General features: G+C 46.6%; 1 protein-coding gene across 3 annotated transcripts in view; it reads right to left on the bottom strand.

Annotated features, from left to right (window-relative positions):
* KCNQ4 (potassium voltage-gated channel subfamily Q member 4) overlaps positions 1-7,595 on the bottom strand; it is a 108,234-nt gene extending 100,639 nt beyond the window's left edge. For all 3 annotated transcript variants that reach the window (XM_079988017.1, XM_079988018.1, XM_079988019.1), the window contains exon 1: positions 6,707-7,595. In XM_079988017.1, coding sequence (XP_079844143.1) covers positions 6,707-7,005 — 299 coding nt within the window. In that variant the 5' untranslated portion in view covers positions 7,006-7,595. The remainder of the gene's footprint in view (positions 1-6,706) is intronic.
* Between the last annotated feature and the right edge of the window lie 16,245 nt (positions 7,596-23,840).

Below are 23,840 nucleotides of genomic sequence, written 5' to 3'. Positions count from 1 at the left end.
TGTAATTCAACTGAGTCCCCATTGCCCTCTAGATCCTGGCCAAAGGAACTTTTAAGGCCGCAGTCCTAAGTGTGCTTACCCCCCAGCAAGTCTCACGGAAAATAGCTCTGAGCAAACCTGCATAAAGTCAAACTGAACAACATACACAGTCAAATGAAGTCTTCACTCAAGACAGCCTTGTCGGGCAGCAAGAAAGAGATTAAGATTTTAATCTTTGTTTCCTCCAGTGTAATTAAACTAAGCAGCCTCTCTCCAAAAGTCCATTGCCGGCTTTAACATAAATAACATTTCCTCAAGTACTAAGTAGATTTTTCACCAATTGCCTCTTTAGTTGGATGCTCACAGCCGGGGGTTTTTAAACAGTTTGTAATGCCAAGAGACTTTTACGCACAGGAAAAAGAGACCCACAAATGAATGGTTTTGGCTCTGGGTCCTTTCCAATCCTGGAAAGCCTATGAGCCTGTTAAACCAGCTTATTTAAACATTCAAACAACTTTTCAAATTCAAAGCAGGAAAGCACACCCTCTCTCCCTTGAACTTGGGAGTGGAAGGGAAGAGACTGGAAAAGCCAGTATGTATGAAATTAACAAAAAGAAAAAAGTTTTTCTTTCTTAGATGAAAAATAATGTGTTGTTGTTGCTATATTACCCATCCTTCACCCTAAGGTTTCAGAGTGATTTACAACAATTTAAAAGACAACATTAAAAACAATTTCAAAAATTAAAAAGAGTATAAGCAGAAAAGTTTGTGCTGCTAAGCTTCAGAACAAGGTAGGGGTGAGAATTGGCCTTTAAAAGTGACAATAATGATTCATTTCGTAGAATTTATACACCGCTTGATAGCAAAAACCTCAAAGTGGTTTACAAAATGAATAAAACAACAGAATCAGCAAAAACAACTACTTAAAACATTGAAAGAAACAATAAACTGAAAACAGATTAAAGCACATATCAACAGGACTGACCGATCTCACAGGCCTTTTTATGTATATTTTGTTTGAAATATTTACAATTCCACCTTTTCTGACCAAATCCCACTTTTTTAAAAAAGAAAGGAGATTCCAACTACCGTATTTTTTGCTCTATAAGACTCACTTTTTCCCTCCTAAAAGTAAGGTGGAATGTGTGTGCGTCTTATGGAGTGAATGCAGCCTGCGCAGCGATCCCAGAAGCCAGAACAGCAAGAGGGATTGCTGCTTTTGCTGCACAGCGATCCCTCTTGCTGTTCTGGCTTCTGAGATTCAGAATATATTTTTTCTTGTTTTCCTCCTCCAAAAACTAGGTGTCTTATGGTCTGGTGCATCTTAAAGAGTGAAAAATACAGTAAACATCAAGAACATTCTGATGGTAAGGGCTGTTCAACAGTGAAACAGTCTCACTCAGGACGATGTGGACGCCCCTTCGTTGGATGTTTTCAAGCAGAGGTCTGTCATGGATGCATTTGTTGACATTCCTGCATTGCAGGACTAGATTACCCTCAGGATCCCTTGCAACTCTTCGATTTTATGATTCTATGAAAGTTCTCAGGCAGCTCAAAACAAGAAATTTAAAAAATAAAATTCTTTAACAATGAAAGTATAGCTAACAGTATCAAAGCATGTCACAGTTCTTCTTTTTAATAGCCTAAAGCTAAAACCAATTTAAAATGCCTAGGCATCAGGCCATAGCTATTGTATCATGATTGTCTATACAAAACACACCTTCCCAAAGAAACAAAAAGCCTCAGCCAAAGTTTCCAGTGCAGAGAACAGCTGCTTGTGTCCTGCAGGGCACACAAAACTAACATCTTCCACCCTGCCTGACTCAGAGCAAAGAAATATGGAATAGTTACCTATCTAGTTCCTGTTTGGAGACAAAGGCAGATAAGAGGACCAGCCCAAACTGAATCCCTACTCAGACGGTAATATGATCAGTGGAGAAGCAAAGAATTGTATGGTCAAAATTAAGGGGGGAATAAAGGACTGCTCCTTTAAAAAGATGAACAGAGAGGCAAATGCCCAGGGTGTTGGAGGGCAGGATTGCCAAGACAGTCTGATGGTCTCACACACCAATCAAGAAGAGATTCTGTTCCAGTTTACAGCTATGCTAGCTTTGCTCCTTGCAGTATCTGCGAAGGAGGTAGACACAACTGAGAAGAGATGGTGGTCTAATAGATGGAGAGATAAATAATGCCACAAGGAGCAGCTGGGTAGGGCAAGACAGAGGCCCAGAGAAAGTGCAGCACCTGCCTTGCACGTAAAAGGTTCATTCCCCAGCATCTCCAGGTAGGACCAAGAGAAATAAAGGCTGTCTGAATATCCTGGAGAGCCACTGCCAGACAGTGCAGGCAATACTGAGCTAGATGGACAAATGGTCTGAGTCAGGATAAAGGAGCTTATCATGTCCGTAGTGAAGATCAGATTCTGCAAAAAAGGGAGGTATTTTGGGGTGAATCAGCAGAAAGGGAGCTGGGACAGGAGACTGAAGCCCAGTTGCCAACAGCATTGTATGCCTATTGAAACCAAGATCCTTTCCCCCATGATGGAAGGAATATCCTTTGGACCTCATATTCAGCTTTCCTGTTGCAACTCTGCCTTACATCTTCCTGAAGGACCTTGCAGGAGCCAGCCTAGGGTAGGGAGATCTGGAGAAGCCTCTCCAGCAGTGGTCCTCCAGGTGTCATGGGACTCATTATTTAGAGACAACTATGATTAACTAATATACAAATGGTTGAAATAAATAAGGTATGAACTCCCATCAGCATCAACCAGCATGACCAATGGTCAGAGGTGAAGGGAGTTTTAGTCCAGTAACTTTCACTGGAGGGATAAAGGTTCCTCATCCTTCCTCCACAGACAGACGTTGCCAACAGCCACTAGCCAGGTACCTTTCAGGGTTCACAAGCTGGCATAACACAAACGGGCCCCTTTACCTGTTAGCCCCACAACTAAATGGTACCCTAGCCAAGGAGGATCCCCTTAGCTAGTATGGCCAATATAAACTTTTCAGAGATCAAAGGCTCTAGGGCATGGAAGCATCATCAGAGACATCTGTTGTTACTCATGTGCAGAGTTACCTACTGCCATCTTACAACTTCACGTGTTTTCACGTGTTGAAAAATGGGTCCTGAGGCAGAAGAAGTGTGCATTTCTGAGCTCAGAAGCCAGGAGGAACATGCCCTGGGTAAGATTAAGCAGGCGGCGGTGAAAAACAGGGAGACCTGCAAGAATTGCTCTGTCCAAACAGCCTGAAATGCCGTTCTGTCACCACAGGGTTCTCTCAGCATCAATAAGGTTAACTTTCATTTGGGAGGGATGGACTTTCCACTGACTTTCCATACCATTCAAAAACATCACACCAATGCACCCCAGCAGCCCGGGAACTGGTTCTGGCTGCTGGCACAATGTTGTGGCTGCACAGCTTGAGATGCACAAGAAGGGGAAAATCTAAGTGCTTGGTTGCCTCCAAAGTTTGGTGCCATCACTTAAGAGATCTGGCCCTCCCTTCCCTCAGTCGGCTCAGGCAACGGAAACCCCTGGTGCCAAGTCTTCCAGATAATGTCTCTAACTTGTCGTTCCATATAAAAGAAGCAGAATTAAAGAACACTTTAAAATCCAGCTTTCCTTCCAAAAAGGAAACTGAACTTTGAGTCCAGGCAAGCTGCTTTTGCTCAAAATCCATCCCTTCTACCCTTGTCTCTTCCTCAGCTGCTTCCACTGCTGCAAAATTTGAACTGTAAGCTCCTGATCTGTTTTGCTGTGCTGCTCTGAAAAGTACTGGATATATGGTGCCCTCAATGTCTGAACAACAGGGGCACAGTCAGAGTTGCACCTCAATTTTAGATCCAGCCACTCCCAACCTTTCACCTGGAAACTGATTACTTACATGAAAGAGGGAGTGGGAAGAGTACAGTGGTACCTCGGTTTAAGAACTTAATTCATTCTGGAGGTCTGTTCTTAACCTGAAACTGTTCTTAACGTGAGGTACCACTTTAGCTAATGGGGCCTCCTGCTGCTGCCACACAATTACTGTTCTCATCCTGAAGCAAAGTTCTTAACCCGAGGTACTATTTCTGGGCTAGCGGAGTCTGTAACCTGAAGCATCTGCAACCCGAGGTACCACTGTAATCCTATGCTATGGCTTTACCCAGGATTTTAAGGCAAAAGTAAGTAGTCATCAAATCACAGCCAATCACTCCCCTTCCAGGTGAGTTATCTGCCTGGCTTCATATCCACAATCACCAAGGCAAAAAAACACAAACAAAAAAACCCCAAGCCCCTTTGTTCAACCTGCAGCATGCTCAGAAGGAGCAGAACTAACCCTTTTACCACTTATTAACCAGACTAGGAATACAGCTTGGGCACACTTATGCTTAATTGCAAACAGTTACCACTAATTACTGAATACAGGGAACAATGCCTAGCCAAATTGGAGGCTATAGCTTCAGTGATATCAAGTAAGCGAAGACCTGCCATTTGCTTAAGCTGCCACCAGAAGTTAAGAGCAAAATAATGGCTTCATCATTAAATATATTTTTCAAACTGATTTTTAAACTGCACCCTAAGTCTTGCGGGTGGCAAGGGGGGACCCGAGGAGCCGCCTGTCTATCTGCATCAGCTCAAGTTATTGATCTCTGTGTTGGCCAAAGAAACTGAGCAGCAAAACAAGCACCACAGTACCTTATCATGGCTCAAACTTCGATCAGCAAAAGAACGTGCAGGCTTCAGAGTTACACAGGGCTCTTTTATCAGACCAAATTGCAAAAGAAAAGAGAGAGAAAAAGCAGCAGAAGCAAGGATTTGCATATGGGAATGGGCCATTGCCCATATAGGATCTCTCTCACACACCCATCCCATCGCTTCCTCCAAAGATATAGATGTGGCATGCATGAGCATAGCAGTAAGGTGGGCATGCACTTTACGAAAAGTAAAAAAAAAACAGATAAGGGTGGCAGGGGGAGAGCAGGCTAGTTTCTCAAACACTCAATATGAGAGGAAGAGTGCCTGAACATTTTGCTTCATATCTCAGGTTCTAAAAATGCTCCAGATGTGGTCCCTTACAACTTCACTATTAATTATATGATTCTATGCTATTTCCTCTTTTTAAAGTATGAAAGCTGGGAAACTGCAGATTAGGATTCATTGGAGGGAAGGCTGGCTCCTTTGCGCGCGCACACACACACACACACACATAGAGAGAGAGAGAGAGAGAGAGAGATGCCCAAAGAGTTAGCCTAGTTTGAACACTGGGGACTGGCTCTGCCTGCACCACTTTGCGAGTATCTTTGGCTAAACAGGAATTGAAACCCAGGTCTCTCCACTTCAAGTCTAACATTCTAACTGCGACACTGTGCAACTTTTTTCAGTTCAGCAGCCACTCAGCAAGAGTAAGAGGGTGGTAAAGTTGGGCATTTGCCCAAGACCAACAGGGGACCGCTGGACCAACAACGCTGCCCTTTCCAGTTTGCACAAAATATCCAAGAAGCAGCAGATATTTCCTAAGGGAAACAATAGTTTGCACATCCTGCCTCTTCTAACAGAGCCCCTGCCCCCACAGCAAATCCTGGGAGTCTGCACTGAAGAATAGAGAAAACCAAATAGGAGCCTGCAGGTGCAAAGCAGTTCCCAGATAGGCTGGGACTGTACAGATGCCTAAGAAAGCAAAGGTCTTAGCCAAGCAGGCCAGAAGTCAAGGAGGAAATGGATTTCTGAAGGGGAATATGGCCATGTTCTGGATTTGGTGACAGAGAAGCAGCTTTGCCCTCCAATTCCAGCAGTCCTTTGTAGGAAGGAGGGGCTGGGCCCTTAAGAAAATAGGATGCAGAGGGTAGGCTGCGTAATCAAAGACTGGTCAGGTGAAACTTGCACTTCCCAAATGCCATGTCAAAAGTTGCTTTGCCCAAGCGCCATTTAAATCTGGCTTTGCATTTCACAGACATGCAATTTAAAGAATGCAAGACTTATCCAGACTGGGAATAGTGGCAGGCTCAGCCCTCTGTTGACTTTCAGGGCCACGTTCACAAGTGGAGCAGCACTGGCCTGCTGAGCATCCCTTGCAACAGTGCCCTCAATATGCTTTGCATGAGCCTGCACACCTGACCAGTGCTGTAAACAAGCTATTTACTAAGCAGCTCAGAGTTGCAAACCTTGGTCAGCTTGAGACAATGTTGGCTCTCACCTGTGTTTACTAGGAAGCAAGCCCCACTAGGAAGCAAGCTCCACCAGAACATCTCTTATTTAGTGAGTCCTCTTGCCCCTCACCCCATGTTTCCTCCCTAAGTATAAAACTGTGGGAAGCGGTGAGAATAGCTGGAATACATCTTAATACTGCAAGGGGAGGAGGAAAGACACAGAGAGGAACATGGTCTTTAGTTCTCGGCCTGTTAAAAGATGGGACAGGGAGAACCGAGGTGTTAAAGAGTTGGGTGCATGGCTGGATGGTGGCATAGGAGCCAACTAGGGACCATGGGGGCTTCAGCCCCCACAATAACATATTTGAGGGGTCTGGGCCCCCGCAAAGTTGATGGGCACTCCCATTGAAATGTGTGTGCACTGAGTTATGTGATCGATTATGTGGGGTGGGGTTTACCTGGTCCCCCACAATATTTTATTCAAGTTGGCACCCCTGGATGGCGGAACCCCATGCAAAGAGGCACCTTTCATACGCAAAGACCCTTAGGGGAAAGTTTCAGATTGGCCGGGAAGGGTCTGGGGGGGTCCAGTACTCACATGAAGGCGTGATAGATAAACGCCCAACCTCGGGGTCTTTCCAGCACATTGTAGAGACAGTTCTGGAGGCGCCGGTAGCGCTTGTTGGAGGCGGATCGGGCTCCGGAGCCCCCCGGGGGAACCGGCAGCGGCGTCCCGAGGAGCCCCAGGCGCCTGGGGCTGCCGGCAGCAGGGACGTCGTTTTTCTCCGTCTGCACGGCTGTAAGGGCCATGAACTCCACCCGCTGGGCTTCCACGCCGCCGCCGGGGATCGTGGCCGGAGACAACATGGCACGGTCCCCGCCAGACGCCCCGGCCATAGCGCTGGCAAGATGGAGAGGACACCGTCACCGCATGGAGAGGAACCAGCCCCGAAACCGGTCAGCCCGGCATCATGGCCCGAGGAAGGGGACCGAGAGGGGCTCCGCCGCGACACTTCGACGCCCGCGCCAGGTTAGGGACCTCCGCGCCCTCGCTCTGCTCGCTCCTCGCCCGGTCACACTTTGCCCAGCGCCGCGCCCGGGTCTCAAGGGCTGGAGGCGCCCAGGGCGCACGTGCCGGACCCTCTTCGGAAAGTGAGGTGCGTTGTTAGCCTCGGCCGCGCCGTCCCCGCAGCTTCTTCAGCCTATCCAAAAAAGAAGGGGGCGCAGAGAGAGAGAGAGAGAGAGAGAAAAGAAGTCCGGAGGAACTGGGATTCTCCCCTTTGCCTAGCTCACCCAATTACTTCTCCGCCTACGCCCAAGTTTAGAAGAGTTGCCGCTTTACATGGCGCTTCGCTTTGGAGAGCTGGACAGCGTCAAAAGTGCAGCCGGCTGGAAACAGGAGCAGCCGCCGCGGCGGGCTCTTTCTCCTCCTCTTGCCTCGGCCCCTCTCCATCCTGCTGGCTTTCCCACCTGCCTTTTGCTTCTCCGACTCACATGGCACCCTCTTCGCCCGCCTCCTTCGGTCTCTCTCCGCCCCTCGGCGGCTCGCCTTTCCGACGGCGCGGCGGCGCTCAAGAAGCACGACGCCCCGCGACTCAGCCCCGCCCTGCCTCGCCAGCCCAGAGCCGGGGGGCGCGTTTCCTCCACCAGGCGGGAGGCTCAAAGGGAGACGGACGCGAAGGAGCGCGGCTTCCTGTTCGGGACTGGGGGTCTGCCGTCTTCCTTTCCCGCTAAACCACGCTCCAAGCCGGAGACTGAAAAAGGCGTTGAAAGTCGCCAAGCCACACGCTTCCAAAACTCTCACGAATACGTAGGGTTGGCCACCGTGAGAACCGGATGCTGAACCAGATGGGCCACTGGCCTGATCCAGCAAGCGTTTCTTATGTCTTTTCTCTCGGGGATCTGTGCGACCGTCTGTCTTCCCGATCGTGTGGGAAGCCCAGAAACCCACCACGGAGGCCTCGACCTACGCGCCTCGCTTTCCAAAATACAGGCAGAGAGATGCCTTGTTTCCCGAAAAGGGCGAGCACAATGTTGCCAACTGACTGGAAAGGAGCTTGCTCTTAATGCCTGAGGTGCAGAAACCAGAAAGTGAAGCTCCCCCCGTCCCCACAGGGGAGGTTCATGTTGATTTGTGCTCACGATGCTCTCAGGGTGGTGGCACAGAATCTCACTTTCAATACTGTTTGTGTCTGCAAAAGTTTTTGGGCTGCCACGCAGATTCATTTCCAATCACTGCATATCCCGCGGAAATCACATAACATTTTATACCATGAATGTGTTGTTCCACTCTAGCCCCTCTGGACAGCAACAATGTGGTGACACTGGAGAAGCACCACAGAACAAATTAAAGCAGAATAAAGCCACCACTACTGGTTCTATGATTACATCAAGAACCTGTTGCAGAGCACACCCTGAATAAAACATTGGTCCGAAGGTGGGGCCTTAATAATAATAATAATAATAATAATAATAATAATTTATTATTTATACCCCACCATCTGGCTGGGTTATGTCTCTCCAAAGATTGAGCTTCTTGTGAGAGGCAGAGCTACGGTTGGGGCGCTGTGAAGTTGGCAACCCTGCCTCCTTGTGGTTTTGCAAGAGCCCTTGGGAAAACATCCAAAGCAGAGTGCTCATTTTAATGGAATAGGCTGAGTAAATTGGTAGATTAATCGACAGCTGACTGCTTTAATCAGCAAAAACAAACAAAAAAGGAGAATTTTAATCAGTTGGGCAGGGAGGCTCAATTCACCTGAAAAATTGTTACTTTTCCAGAATGTGGCAGCTAGACTGGTGACTGGGAGTGGCCGCTGAGACCATATTATATTGGTCCTGAAAGACCTACATTGGCTCCTAGAACATTTCCAAGCACAGTTCAAAGTGTTGGTGCTGACATTTAAAGCCCTAAACGACCTTGGCCCAGTATAGCTGAAGGAGCGTCTCCACCCCCATCATTCTGCCTGGACACTCCTGGACAGTCCAGCTCCGAGGGCCTTCTGGCCGTTCCCTCACTGCGAGAATTGAGGTTAGAGGGAACCAGGCAGAGGGCCTTCTCGGCAGTGTCATCAGATGTCAAGGAAATAAACAACTATCTGACTTTTAGAAGACATCTGAAGGCAGCCCTGTTTAGGGAAGTTTTTAATGTTTGATGTTTTATCACTTTAATAATAATAATAATAATAATAATATTAATAATAATAATAATATTTTGTTGGGAGCCGCCCAGAGTAGCTGCCTCCTTGTCCTGATTCTTGTATGTGTGATATATGAGTGAAAAGTGTTAATGTCCCAAGGCACATGGCTCTCAAGCCAGATTGGTGTGCCCCATGACTGAATGGAAGCAACAGGCTATTCTCCATACACAGACTCCTGCAGAGATAGATTGCAGACCATAGATCCAGGCAGGGAGGGCAAGGATTTTTGAAGCACCAGGAATCATCCAGTCATAGCTGATGTAGAGAAATAGCAGAATCACCTGATTCCACACACCCCTCCCAGAGGAAGTGGTTGGATGGAGCCAACAAGCCTAGAGAAATCAATCATTCAGAGATGCAACAGGCAGCCTCTACTGTGAGCAGCACTTCTTTGGACTCTTGGGAGCTTTTAGTTATGTGATGCATCTATTTCTGTTTGGGATTTTGTTGTACTAAGCAGATCAAATTAAACAGGGGAAAACTAAGAAGATCAGTAGGAAATTAGCAGCCACAAAACCACTAAATAAGGACCCAGTGTGAACTTTAATTGTCTCAATTTCTGATAGGAAGACCCGGACATGTTTCCCACCCAATTTTCTGCCCCTTCCCACAGACATTAGTCAGGTTTCTGTGGGAACTCAGCAAGGGGGACAAATTATCAGTTGTTGTTGTTGTTGTTGTTGTTGTTGTTGTTTTTTGCTCCAACCTCACTGTGCTGAATTCTTTGGGGGGGGGAGCAGGCGGGGGTCCTTGTCCCATTGAGGTTATTTTTTGTCCTAAATACTTTTACACTTACAAAAACCTTGGGGTTCCCCCAAGGCTACTGATATTGCCTGGATGACACTGTCTGGTCAACATAAAGATCCACACTCAGAGAATTCCAGCCAGACAAAAATATTCAGGGTGCCAAGCAAGGTCAGTGAGAGGTGTGGCCTGGGGAGAGTTCCAAGGGCCAGATCTGGAAGCCTGGAGGGCCACATTCAGACCCAGGCCTGAATCTCCCATTCCTACTCGATTATATAACCACTCAGTTTGCCTTGTTAAAAAACAGGGAGAAGCCCCAGACATTTAGTCTTTCCTCATAGGTAAAGTGTTCCAGCTCCCTGATATTTTTTCTGTTCCTTTACTGCAACTTCTCCATTTCTGCAATATGCTTCTCTTCTCTTCTCTTCTCCTTTTTTGAGTTGGGACAACCAGAAGTGCCCACAATATTCCCAACTGTGGATCTACCATTGATTTGCATAATGACAATTCAATACAGTACTGGCAGTTTTGTTTTTCTGCCCCTTTCCAAAAAATCTCTATCCTGAAAATTGCCTTTTTCACAGCTGTCATACACTGGTTTGGACATTTTCATTGATGCCAGATCTCTTAGCTAGTTAACCATTGCCAGTTCAAATCCTGCTCTGTATTTGTGTGAAGTTCAGTTTCTTATTTTAGTCTCAGTGGGCATCACTTGGCACTTATTTACATCAAACAGCATTTCCTTGCTTTGTTGTTTATTCACTTATTTTGGACAGGTCCATTTGATCTCGTTGCAGTCCACTTGTGGTCACCCCACCACCATCCTGAACAATTTGGTGCCATCACAAACTTGACCTCTTCACTGCAAGCTCTTAGCCTTTAACTGTCCAACAGGGAGTGTGCCCAGTCATCAAAATGACTTAAGTTGCAAGCGCTGACCTCATTCAAGGCAAGACTTAGGATATACTAGAAGAGAGCAATGCTCCAGTGTTGCTTCAGCAACAGCCAGCCTCTTAGCCTTACGGTGGAGCAGCAGTCCTGTCTCAAATGTAAGTTCTACCTTTACTGAAAGGTGCCTCTTCAGTTAAAGAGCCCAGCCCACTCCAACAGTCTTTGACAGAGCATGCAGTGTTCTATCTTTAATGATGAACAAGTCAGAGATCATGATAGCTCAGTCGGTCGAGTGTGAGACACTTAATCTCAGGGTTGTGGGTTCAAGCCCCACATTAGGTGAAAGATTATTGCATTACAGGGGGTTGGACTCAATGATCCTCGTGGTCCCTTCCAACTCTGAAGTTCTAGGGTTCTAAGTTGAAAATGAAATAGTTCTAATAAAGAGCCATGCACAACAGGTCTTCTCTCCCTTCAACTGCTTTCCCACTCTGCTTCTAGCCAGGCCTCCTAAACTAGATGTGACAGATGCCCTTAAAGGTATAGTCACACTTATCCTTACAGAGCAGGGGAGACTGATTGCACTGGGCTTCTGTGATGGAGTTGTCTGCCATCAGAGACCAGCAGATGCAACATCCTCAGGCCAGAGGTGGGATGAGCATTGACTCACCTTGCAGACTTGCATCTGAGACTAGCCCTGTGTGCAAATTCCCTTCTAACTCATTCTTTAACATCATAATGAAGGAGAAGACTCCAATCCCAGGGTCATGGCAAACCAGTTTCATTTTTGTGGCACTGTCAGATTACGTCCCCTTAAATCTTTGCCAACGGAACCACTTCCCCACCTACAGATTAATCCCACAGGAGGTTGGGTCTGTTATGCTTTCAAAACGGGCTTTGGTTCCTCCAAATGCACCCACGGGATCCCAACTGCTCCAAGCCACAAGGAACAAGAATGAAAATTAAAGGCTCATGCATTAGTGAATTATTTAATGTGTGGTTGAGGGGCTTGGCACCGATGCCCAGTCCTAATGAGCGTCGCTGCTTTCGGAAGGCACTTAGAGATGTGGGCCATAAAAGCATCAATAAGTAATACCTCTGCCACCTACATTCTCCTCCCAGCAAAGGGGCTTGCTAGGAAAAACTGGAGCAGAAGCAATCTCCCGATGTCCAGGAAAAGGTGACCAGTGGTTGGTCAAGGCACATGCTTCAAATGTCCCTATTTACTCCTGGGCCCTCAATATAAGAGGAGCCTTGCTGCTGGGTCAGGCCAAAGGAGGACCACATCTAGCCTAACAACCTGTTCTCACGGTGGCCAGCCAGGTGTCCATGGGAAGCCTGCAGGCAGGACCTGAAGGCACCAGCACTCTCTCCCCACAACAACAGAGATTCACTGTTGCTCTGCCCATCTTATGCTAAAGGAGAACCCCAGTTAGCTTTCTTTCTATTTTATTTTAAATACGCTTTATTAATTTTGCACACACTTTAGAAAACAATAAAACACAATGGGGGAGAAATAGCGAATCACATTCTGATGGGCAGAAGATATAAATACAGTGGTAACTCGGGTTACATAGGTTTCAGGTTACATACGCTTCAGGTTACAGACTCCGCTAACCCAGAAATATTACCTCGGGTTAAGAACTTTGCTTCAGGATGAGAACAGAAATTGTGCTCCAGCGGCACGGCAGCACCAGGAGTCCCCATTAGCTAAAGTGGTGGTTCAGGTTAAGAACAGTTTCAGGCTAAGAACGGACCTCCAGAATGAATTAAGTACTTAACCCAAAGTACCACTGTAATATAGATGATTTGTGTATCTTGCATTTCACAGAAGGAATACAAACTTATGGATAGGGACATGTATGGTAATTGTAGAGTTGGAAGGGAACATGAGAACCCACCTGTCAAAGGCGGCCCACTCCTTTACACATTCAGTTACCCTGGGTTGACAAACTCTGAACTGAACTCATAGGCTTGGCATATAGTCTGAAGGCCCAGGAGGCCTCAGCCTTGCTGGAACTGAGCAGGTCAGGATATTGTCAGCACCTGGAGGGGAGACCACCTGAGAACCACATTTATGCTGTCCTGAGCTTCATGATGGAAGAAAGGCAGGAGATAAATTAAGTACAAGATTATATTAATTTTGTTCGCTTACTTAAGGAGGAGGATCAGAGTTGCGTGTTGCACTGGGGGTGGATTACATGTCCTCCAGGATCCCTTCCAACTCCAAATTCTGTGATTCTGTGAAGAAGAATCAGTGGTTCCTTGATTGTAGCAGCAGGGAACTCTTGACCAGGGCTGTTAACTCTGCATGTTGCAGTTCTATAGGAGAATGGAGACACACAACATATGGTTTCCAGCTTTCATTTGAAAAGAGAACTAGGTTTTGAGGCCTTATTAGTGTGAGGATATATTTAGGAAAGGCTGCCTGATGACATCTCACTAATTAAAGAATGTGACTGCCTAGTTCTGTGCCCTTCCTCCTAACTAGCATGACCAGAGTCAACTATGCAAAACAACCAAGTTCTCTTCGTTTGCCTAATTTCTACATGCCACAGAAATCACCTTTGCTTGAAGCAGGATTTTTCTTTATCAAAGAACACGCAGAGTAGCTTTCAGCCCTTGACTCACCTTGCTTTTTCAGGATAAACAATCATATGTACAAGGGCAGGATGATCTTTTCTGGTGGGCGTCTCTGGAGAGACACAGCTGAGCTGTTCCTTTGCCTGCTGATCTGCACAATCAACAGTTCACATGCTTAGTCTGCTTTATGGGATTAGCAACTGGGCCAAAGCTGGTCCTGAGAGGGATATTGCAGCCATTCTCCCAGTTGCCAGGCCAGAGAACTCAGAGTCAGCAGTGCAGTGGTCAGAGCATTGGACTAGCCCCAGGAAGACCCAGGCTCACATCCCCACTCACCTGAGAAACTCACTGGGTGACCTTGGGCCAGTCGCTCTCTCTTAGCCCAGGGGACATGAAGTGCCTTTGGTTCAAAGCCTGCATTTCCATCTGGGCATCCTTCCAGTGGTGGGTGAGGCCAGAGGCAAAAGGGGGCAGAGCAACCTGTATGACTTTTACCTTTGCCCAGTAGCTTCTGCACACACCCCACACCATCCTCCATCCAGGGAAGCAAGAAACATCACAGTATTACTGTTCAAGGACAAATTCCAGCCAGGCAAATACAATCAAGGATGGTGCAGTACAGGGCTGGTGAGGGGCGTGGCCTGGAGAAAGGGGTGTGGCCTGGGGAGAGTTCCAAAGCCAGAAAGGAGCACATTTGGCCCATGAGCTTGAGATTTCACGTTCTGGTCTCAGCCTAGCCTAACTCACAGGATTGTTGTGAAAATAAAATGGAGTGTGGGTTGGGGGAACCATGTGCATGGCCTTGAGCTCCTTGGGAGAGAGGTTGTATATATAAATGTAGCAGTTGGGGAGGGGGCAGCAACCTCTGTGGCATGGCACTTGCCAGCAGGCTACATAAACAAGCAGAACCAAGACCTCCTTTCTCAAAGCAGGCCTCCAGCATAGCCAGCCGCTGATCAGGAATCTACTCCTGTGAGTGGTATGAATGGAACAGTATGCCACAGATCAGTTTCTGCAACCAGGGGTTTTCCACATCTCTGTGCCTTTCCTGAAAAGGCTTGCACAAAGTGTGTTGATGGTCTCTTTGGGTTGTTTCCTTTCTCTCCTGAAACTGGAGTGGAAAGGCTCATTTTGTCCTCCATAATAGCCTAAATGTGTGGTGGTGTTGGGCCAAAGGGAATTTGTTTGTGTGCATCCAGGAACCAGTATATGGGTCACCAGTTGCCAACCCCTGCATTAAACCATCCCCAGCAGAGCTTCTTTCAGCTCAAGAAAATGCCTCAAGCCTTCCATTGTATTCCGTTGGTGAAATGAGAGCATCTCCTCTATTATGCAGGACACTGAGGTCATAGGAAGAGCCTGGGTCTCTGGGTATTTTGCTGGCCATCAAGACATCTCCAGCCATGTGTCCAAATGACTGTGGACAACCAGTTCCTCATGATGGTTGGAGGATGGAGGACTTTCCCTTGGCATCGGCCCACGGACACACAAACCACACCCGTGATGAACAATGACAGCTGGGATATCTTTGCCTCTGCTTTTTTGGTGCCTCTTCTGAACCTAGAAACCTCCTCCGATCGATTTCATAGCCGAGAATATATTTTGTTAGTTTTTGTCTTGGTCCAAAGCCAGAGAGTCTAAATCAATATGGCACCAACTTATCCATCAGATCTGTCATGGGTTTCGGGAAGCCAGCCTGATCTCTTTTGCTGCCACAATGTTGCCTGGTTGGACTGGGCTTCAGCACTCTCCTCCTCCCCTCAATGAAACTTTAAAAAGGCTTTCCAAGGCCTGAGCTAATAAGAACAGGGAGTCCTGAGCGCCTGGAGCCCACTCCACTCCTGGGAACGAGGATTCAGTTCCTGGCATGGCACTAAGGACAGAAATGGCATCCTCAGGGTTTCCTGTAAGAGTAGCTACACACACACACACACACACACACACACAACTGGGATGGCAGGGGGTGAGGGAGACCACCTTTGAGGGAAGCGGGATTTACCATATTTTTCACTCTATAAGATGCACTAGACCACAAGACGCACCTAGTTTTTGGAGGAGGAAAACAAGAAAAAAAATATTCTGAATCTCAGAAGCCAGAACAGCAAGAGGGATCGCTGTGCAGCAAAAGCAGTGATCCCTCTTGCTGTTCTGGCTTCTGGGATAGCTGCAAAGCCTGCATTCGCTCCATAAGACACACACACATTTCCCCTTACTTTTCAGGAGGAAAAAAGTGAGTCTTACAGAGCAAAAAATACAGTAAATTGCCAAAGTGGCCAGCGCCTCATTCTACAGTCTCCACTGTGTGTGGTGGACTGGATCACATCTGGGTGGTTTCTGAGCAGGCCAGAACTGTGGGAGGCAACTCCTGAGTCCAAGTCCAGGAGGGTCTGCTTTGCAGATCAAGGTCTGTAGTTGAAAGCTGGGGGGGGGGGAGAGAAAAAAGCAGCCTTCCTGGCTGAGGGCCAGGCTCCAATTATTTAAACCAGGACTGCCCAATCCAGTGGCTTGATTCTGTCCACCACCAATCCAGAGGCGAGGTGAGGCCTGAAAGAGACTGCAAGCCATTCCGAGAGTCCTAAAGGAAGAGTGTAATCCAGGAGTAGGGAGCCTCAGGCCCTTGAGGCCTCTCTATCTGGCCCTCAGAACTGGGGTGTTTTTGCCCGGCTGGGATATACCTCTGATAACACATCTTGTTTGCCTACATAGTGGATGGAAAGGGGTGTGTGGATAAACTGTACAAAGGTTACAATCACATTTGTTGCTCTGCCTGCTTTTTGCTTCTGGCCCTGCCCACCAGGGGCATATTGGCCCCCAGAAGTTTAATGCAGAAATCCCTGAAAAGGGATTCCCTACCCAACATAATGAATAGAACAGGCCATCCACAAAGCTTGAGTGCAAGCCGGAAAAAAACCATGGAGCATCAAACGCCAAGGGCTGTACTTACATGGCTCACCCTCGGCTAGGGGTGGAATCAAAGCAGCCTCAGGCAGGCCTCTGACCCCTTGAGTGGCTAAAGCTCCATCTGAGGAGTTTGGAGTCCCACCCACTGGAGTCTTCAGCCACAGTGGAAGCAATGCCAAGGAAACCAGTGTCAATGTTTTAATATGTGCATTCATCAAATTCCTAAATGCATGCTGAAAGCATTAAGTCTTAATGATCAACTTCTGAATGATTAAGCTGTTTCAAGAGTCTTTGTTTTTCTACTTCCTCTGTTTGTCTACCCCAGCATCTCTGACCTTGGATGATAGTAAACAGGCTACTACAAACACATAAAATTGTCCAGGATCCTAAGATTTTGCAGGTTGTGCTTGCAAGACCTTTGATCTTGGTTCACTAGCAGCTCAGGATCAGTCACATTTAATCTCATTTACAGTAGGACAATAGCAGACCCTCCAAGTGTCCCTATTTTCCAGGGATGTCCATGATTTAGAGAAGCCATCCCTGTTTCTGATTTGATCCTAGAATGTCCCACTTTTCCTTAGGATGTTCCTATTTTCACTGGAGAAATGTTGGAGGGTATGGAGTTATCTGACCCACAAGACATCTGAAGGCACTCCTCTATAGGGAAGTTTTTTTAAAAAATGCAATAGATTTTCAAGGTTCCCATTGCTCCAGCAGTTTAGCTTTAGACAAGGCTTAATCTCATTAGCTGGCAGAAGATATATTTTGCAAAGTGCTTTGCACTGATCCTGCAAGAGCAGCTCTCTGCAATCTTATCTTAATTCATAGCATACATTGTGGTTGAGAGGACCTTAACAAAGAGCAAAGGCAAAGCCCAGAGAGCACACTCTATGCAAGCAGGAGGCAAAAAGCAAACCAGAAAACCCAGCCTCGAATCCAGGTAGCCACCACTCAAAACAGTGATCAGCAGGTGCAGGTTCATAAGGGATTTTTTTATTTTTTTATTTTTGCATATAATGAAGCTGACAAGCACCTGCTTAAGACACTATCGTTTAGGCAAGTCATGGTAGATGTAGACATATTATAATTGCTTTGACTGTTAATTGTAATTAACTTTAAATGCTTTTAATTGTTTTTCACACTTTTCATTGATATTTATTGTAAACTCTAGAAATTTAAGAGCTCCTACTACTTTCAAGCAGTAAATGCAGGGTGCTTTTTTCCAGCCAGAACTCAGTTCCGGCACCTCTCAGGTGGGCACCATTGCCATGATAAGAGAACAAGGGAGGTGTTCATGTTGAGTTCCGGCACCTCTTTTTCTAGAAAAATAGCACTGAGTATATGTATTTTGTTTAATTAATTAAGACTATGATAGTTAGCTAGGAAGGGATGCGGGTGGCACTGTGGGTTAAAGCACAGAGCCTAGGACTTGCTGATCAGAAGGTCGGCGGTTCGAATCCCCACGATGGGGTGGGCCCCTGTTGCTCGGTCCCTGCTCCTGCCAACCTAGCAGTTTGAAAGCACGTCAAAGTGCAAGTAGATAAATAGGTACCGCTCCGGCGGGAAGGTAAACGGCATTTCCGTGCGCTGCTCTGGTTCGCCAGAAGTGGCTTAGTCATGCTGGCCACATGACCCAGAAGCTGTACGCCGGCTCCCTCGGCTAATAAAGTGAGATGAGCACCCCAACCCTAGAGTCGGCCACAACTGGACCTAATGGTCAGGGGTCCCTTTACCTTTAGTTAGCTAGGAGACAACACAGCCCCCTCCCCAGAAAACAAGATCAGCCTACAGCAGGCACCCCCAAACTCAGCCCTCCAGATGTTTTGGGACTACAATTCCCATCATCCCTGACCATTGGTCCTGTTAGCTAGGGATGATGGGAGTTGTAGTCCGAAAACATCTGGAGAGCCGAGTTTGGGGATGCCAGGCCTACAGCATTTTGTGGCCTGAAAAAATGGGAATGGAGGAGAAATTCGAATCAGTTCACATTTAAAGGCAAATTTATCAAACTCACCCTTCCTAAAACAACATGCAAACCAAAACACTGCCATCCTCGAAATCCACATTTATCTGAATTGTGTGATGCAGTTCAGCAACAAAAAATCCATGTATTGGGGAAAGTTTGCGTAAAAATGAATATATTAGTGAAAATAGCATACAGAAATGCATTATATTAGGGGAAATTGCTTTGCAAAAATGTGTATGCAAGTCAAAGCTGCCTACAACAAATGTGCTTATTAGGAAAAATTCTCATTAAAATGTGGATGAATTTTCATGAGGGCCTAAAAAAAAGTAAAACAATTGTAAACTGATGTGGAAATTTGGAAAACTGAATTAGAAACTGAGAAAATAGCTGAAATTTACATACCCTTCCATCCATATTGAGGAGAAGGGTAAGACTTTGCCATCCATTCCAGATAAAGAAGCCAGCCAAACTGACAGCTGAATTCATACTTCAAAACAAGTGGGATCAAATCTGGTCCAAAGCTCTGTTAAAAACAAATATCATCTTCATCAAACTGTCCACTATGGCCCCAAGGTCACATTCCTGGTCAGTCACTGCTAGTTCAGATCCCATGAGTGTATATGCAAAATGAAAACGTTTTGCTCCAACATGCATCCCTAATGGGATTGTAAGGCCAAAGAAAAAAACCTGCCCCTCCAAAAAAAATAACAACTCCACAGCAAGCTAAACATGACAAAATCATGGAAGCAGCAATATCACACAGCCAACAGGGTGAAAATGGCATCGCAAATATGCACAAGTCTGGCTGTTACTGAAGTCCTGAGCAATATGGAGAACTTGCGGTTAAAATTAAACCAGCACTTTCTGTAGAATCCAGAAAGAAACAGGAAGCTGTGAATATTTGTGTGTGTTCCTCTTACTGCAGAACTCCCAGCTTTCCTGACCTCTGTAGTTGCTGACCATCCATCAGGGTTGTCATATTTCAAAGAGTGAAAATCCGGACAGAAAGGTTGTTGAGCATTTTTGGCAAATTTGCCAAAAGAACCAAGGAGAAGAGTCGGTGGAGGAAGATTGGAGGAAATTTAAAGACTATTTACAGAAACACTGTAAAATTAATATCTGTTAGAAGGATGTTGGAACAATATTATATGATTTTAGCAGGAAGGATATAAAGGATTTGGGAATAACTGACTGTTAATTGGTGAAAGGAGGAAAAGTAAAGCTACATTATATTAAGACAATTTACAGGACAAAAATTTTAAAAGAGGGAAAGGATTTGCTGAAATAGATAATAGACCTAGAATACAAAAAAGGGAGGTGTGAGGAGGTCAAGGAAATAAGCTAATGAAAGAATGGTAATGAGGAGATCTGATGCATTTTCTTTTTTGCGTTTTTGTTTTTGTTTTTGTTTAATGGGCTTTATTTCTCTGTTCCCCCCCCCTCTTTTTTATATTGTGGTGTGTTGTTTTGTTTTTGTTTAACGTGGTATGTTTATTTTTTCTTTCTGTAATTGTTGAAACTTTAATAAATATTATTTTTTTAAAAAAACAACAAATTTGCCAAAAGAAAATAAGTTTTTGAGCTATTTTTAAGGGACGTCACCACTGCCGACATGGGCTGCCATACGTCCAGATTTTCCCGAAAATTTTAGCGATTGCTACCCAGGCACTGCTTCCAACTGCAGTATTCCGGATATGTGCAGGAAACTCTGGACCTATTCCACCCCTGCATCCATGCTACTTAAACTTCTCTTCCTTTCCCTCCTCTTCCATTTTCTTACTGTCATGAACTGGCAGGACAATGGGGAGGAGGAAGAGGATCCCGGTAAGGGGTTTAGCTGGGACTGGGACACACTGGGGCAAGTGGTAGATGGGGAAGGAAGTACTCACAGTGTGAGGGAGGATTGGAAGCGGATGGGGGTCAGTGCACAGGAACCAGAGCAGCAGGACCCTTCACCAGAGCCAGAGGGACCTTTGTCTCCATGAACACAGTGGGCTCTGAGCTGTAGGGAGCAGCAGGAGAAGGGGCGCTCTAGGAGGCTGAGGCAGGCAAGGACCCACAGCCCAGCTCCCTAGCTGGCCAGGTGGGGCTCGCTAGCTCTGGGGGGAGGTGTGCGATTCCTCAGCTGGAGTAGGAACAGGTGAGGAATGCCTTGTCAAGCCCAGATGTTGCAATCAGCATGCAAGGTATAAAAGGGCAGCAGAGTGCAGGTGCTGGGTCTGCTCAACTGCCCATATTGGATGCTCCAGGATCTCTGTGGGGCTTTGGATATGTGGATTGATCCTGGACTGAGGACTTGACATACTGACTTGTTGCAAGGTAGGCCAGGGGCTCAGGACACTTACCAACGCAGGCCCCCAATTTGTATCACATAATGAATACCCACCGGATTGATTGGATATGTGGAAATCCCTGCTAGCTCCCTCACTGTTTTTTTTCTCCCCTCCCCAGCTCAGGTCCAACCCCAATCTCCTCTTCCTTATCTTTCCTCCTCTCCATGGGCAACACTCAAGGCCACAGTAGACACAACAAACGATTGTGTGAATGGCATCTGAAAAATTAAATAACAGGTACAAGGGGAGGGTAATGGTTAAAGCCCCAATTTAGATTAGGGGCTCCTTCCACACCTGACATTTACAATAGAAGCAACTACTGAACCAGTCAGGCTAATTTCTGTAGCTGGCCAGTTAAGTGCTCTCTGCAGCATCTCAAAGAGTAAGCTATGGGACACAGCGAAAACTCAGTGGTGATGCTGTCCAGGAAAGCAGTAGGCATTTTCCAACTCCACTCACCTGGATGGATGTCCCTGTCATCCTAGGAAGGAGGAAAAGACAGGCCAAGTGAGTTAAATTTTTGGTGTATGAGTTTTGGCTGATGCTGGAAGCTGGATACACAGAGGCACACTTTGCTCTGTGCTGGACCCAAAGCTGTGGCTTCAGATGTCCCTGGAAACCTATTGGGGAAGCAAGATCTATTGGCATGTTAATGCTGTGAGCCCCTCTATCATACCCTCCAACATTTCTCCGGTGAAAATAGGGATGTCTCATTCCATAATGATAATTTTACTATATATACCCCACACATCTTATTGGGTTGCCCCAGCACTCTGGACAGCTACCAACATATATAAAAACTTAAGAAAACATTTTTTAAAAAACCCTTCCCTATACAGGATTGCCTTCAGATGGCTCAGGGGTTAGAGAACTCCATACCCTTCAGCATTTCTCCAATGAAAATAGGGACATCCTAAGGAAAAGTGAGGGACGCGGGTGGCGCTGTGGGTTAAACCACAGAGCCTAGGACTTGCCGATCAGCAGGTCAGCGGTTTGAATCCCCGCAACGGGGTGAGCTCCTGTTGCTCGGTCCCCGCTCCTGCCAACCTAGCAGTTCGAAAGCACGTCAAAGTGCAAGTAGATAAGTAGGTACCGCTTCGTCGGGAAGATAAACGGCCTTTCCGTGAGCTGCTCTGGTTCACCAGCAGTGGCTTAGTCATGCTGGCCACATAACCCGGAAGTTGTACGCCGGCTCCCTCGGCCAATAAAGCGAGGTGAGCGCCGTAACCCCAGAGTCAGCCACGACTGAACCTAATGGTCAGGGGTCCCTTTACCTTTAAGGAAAAGTGAGATATTTTGGGATAAAATCAGAAATCAGAATGGCTTCTCTAAAACAGGGATGTCCCTGGAAAACAGGGACATTTGGAAGTTCTGCCTCTATCCTATGCACAATGTGTGTTTGTGTGTGTGTGTGTGCGCGCGCGTGTGTGTGTGTGTAAATAAAACAACATACCGTAGACACCACAGTCTCCACTGACCTTCAATCCAAGGAAACAAAACCTTGAAGTGCTGTAACCTCTGGAGTCTTCAGCTGCTCAGAGAGTTAGTGGCAGACTTTAGGCTCTCAAATTTCAGTGGCATGTTGTGCAACACTAAAATTCAGTGCTCCCCCCCCCACTTTCACGCTCCATTCTACAGCATTGTTGTGGTGCCCCCTGCAGCGTGGCCCCAGTGCGGCCAGACCAGTCATGCTACCCTAAAACCGCCTTTGCCAGAGGCTGGGGATTTTGCAGAAACATGCTATTCTTTTCTGCAACAAAATGGTTGTTATGCCCAGGTAAATGTGCTGAGCATCAGGGCAGCAGAAGATGACATCCTTTTGTGAAAAGACTATAGTATTTCTTTGGAGCTGATCGAGATGGAGTGACTGTCCTGTGAGGAAAGGTTGCAAGTGTATGTGACTTTTTAGTTTAGCAGAAAGGTGAGGAAGAGGTAATGTAATAGACGTTTATAAAACTATGCATGGCATGGAGAAACTGGATAGAGGAAGGTTTTCCTCCCTTTCTCACAACTCATGAACATCCTAGGAAGCTGAATGTTGGAAGATCCAGGACAGAGAAAAGAAAGGACTTCTTCACATAGCACATAAACTACAGAATTCACTCCCATGGAAGGCAGTGATGGCCACAAACTAAGATGGCTTTAAAAGAGGATTAGGCAGATTATTGGAGGACAGGGCTAGTCTTTATGGCTGTGCTCTGCCTCCGTGGTCAGAGGCATACATTGCTGGAAACCACAGGAGAGAGGGCTCTTGCGCTCAGGTCCTGCTTGTGACCGGCAGGTGAAAGCAGGATGCCAAACAAGATGGTCCACTGGCCTCATCCAGTAGGTTCTTACCCATTTATTTCACAACACTTTCTCTCTTCACCCGCTCTTTGCAACTCCATAACCTTCCCGGAGGCCTAGAAATAGTCCAAGCTTCACATCTGAAACCAGCAGAGACAACTTTGGTCTCCGGCCTTCCTTCTGCACATGGTTGCTTCCCTTCCCCTGCCCAAAATCCACCCTTTTGGAGACATCACAGAGGCAGGATCTGCAGCAGCAGCAGCCACCCCTGTGCTCTTAGTGCTAAAGTCGGGCATTCCTCGGCCTGCTGCTTTGGGAACCGAGAAATGTTCATGAAAGTTCTTTACCACACAGATTTTGCTCTTTTTAAATGCTGCGCCAGCGAGAGCTTAAGAGTGCTGATCACCCGTTAAAGCTACAATCTCATCTCGAGGGAAAATCTGATCACTTAATCGTTTGGCTGGCTCCTTCCGCCACCCCCCCCCCGCCTGCAATCCTCCATCTCCTCAATTTGGCACAAATCTTTTTCCTCATTTTTTTTCATTCCAATTATAAAAAACCCCTTTTGTTTTTACAAGCACTGCCAGCGGAATTAGCTGTGGTGTCCCTGAGATATCCTATTTATCACTGTGTAGGCACAGCCACTGGAGCGGACAAATGACCCCAGGGGAGGTTTTAACATGTGGGAAGCTGTGCACAGGGTGTGACCAGGGAAAGGGCCATAGCTCAGTGGTAGAGCATCTGCTTTGAAAGCAGAAGATCTCAGTCCCCAGTAACCTATCCAGGTATGGTGGTGAGAGACCCAGGTCTTACCCCTAGAATGCTACTGCC

The sequence above is a fragment of the Podarcis cretensis genome, assembly GCF_951804945.1.
Source record: "Podarcis cretensis genome assembly, chromosome: 8".
Taxonomy (NCBI): domain Eukaryota; kingdom Metazoa; phylum Chordata; class Lepidosauria; order Squamata; family Lacertidae; genus Podarcis; species Podarcis cretensis.
The sequence above is the reverse complement of the archived record's forward strand: the minus strand, read 5'-3'. Positions and strand labels throughout refer to the sequence as shown.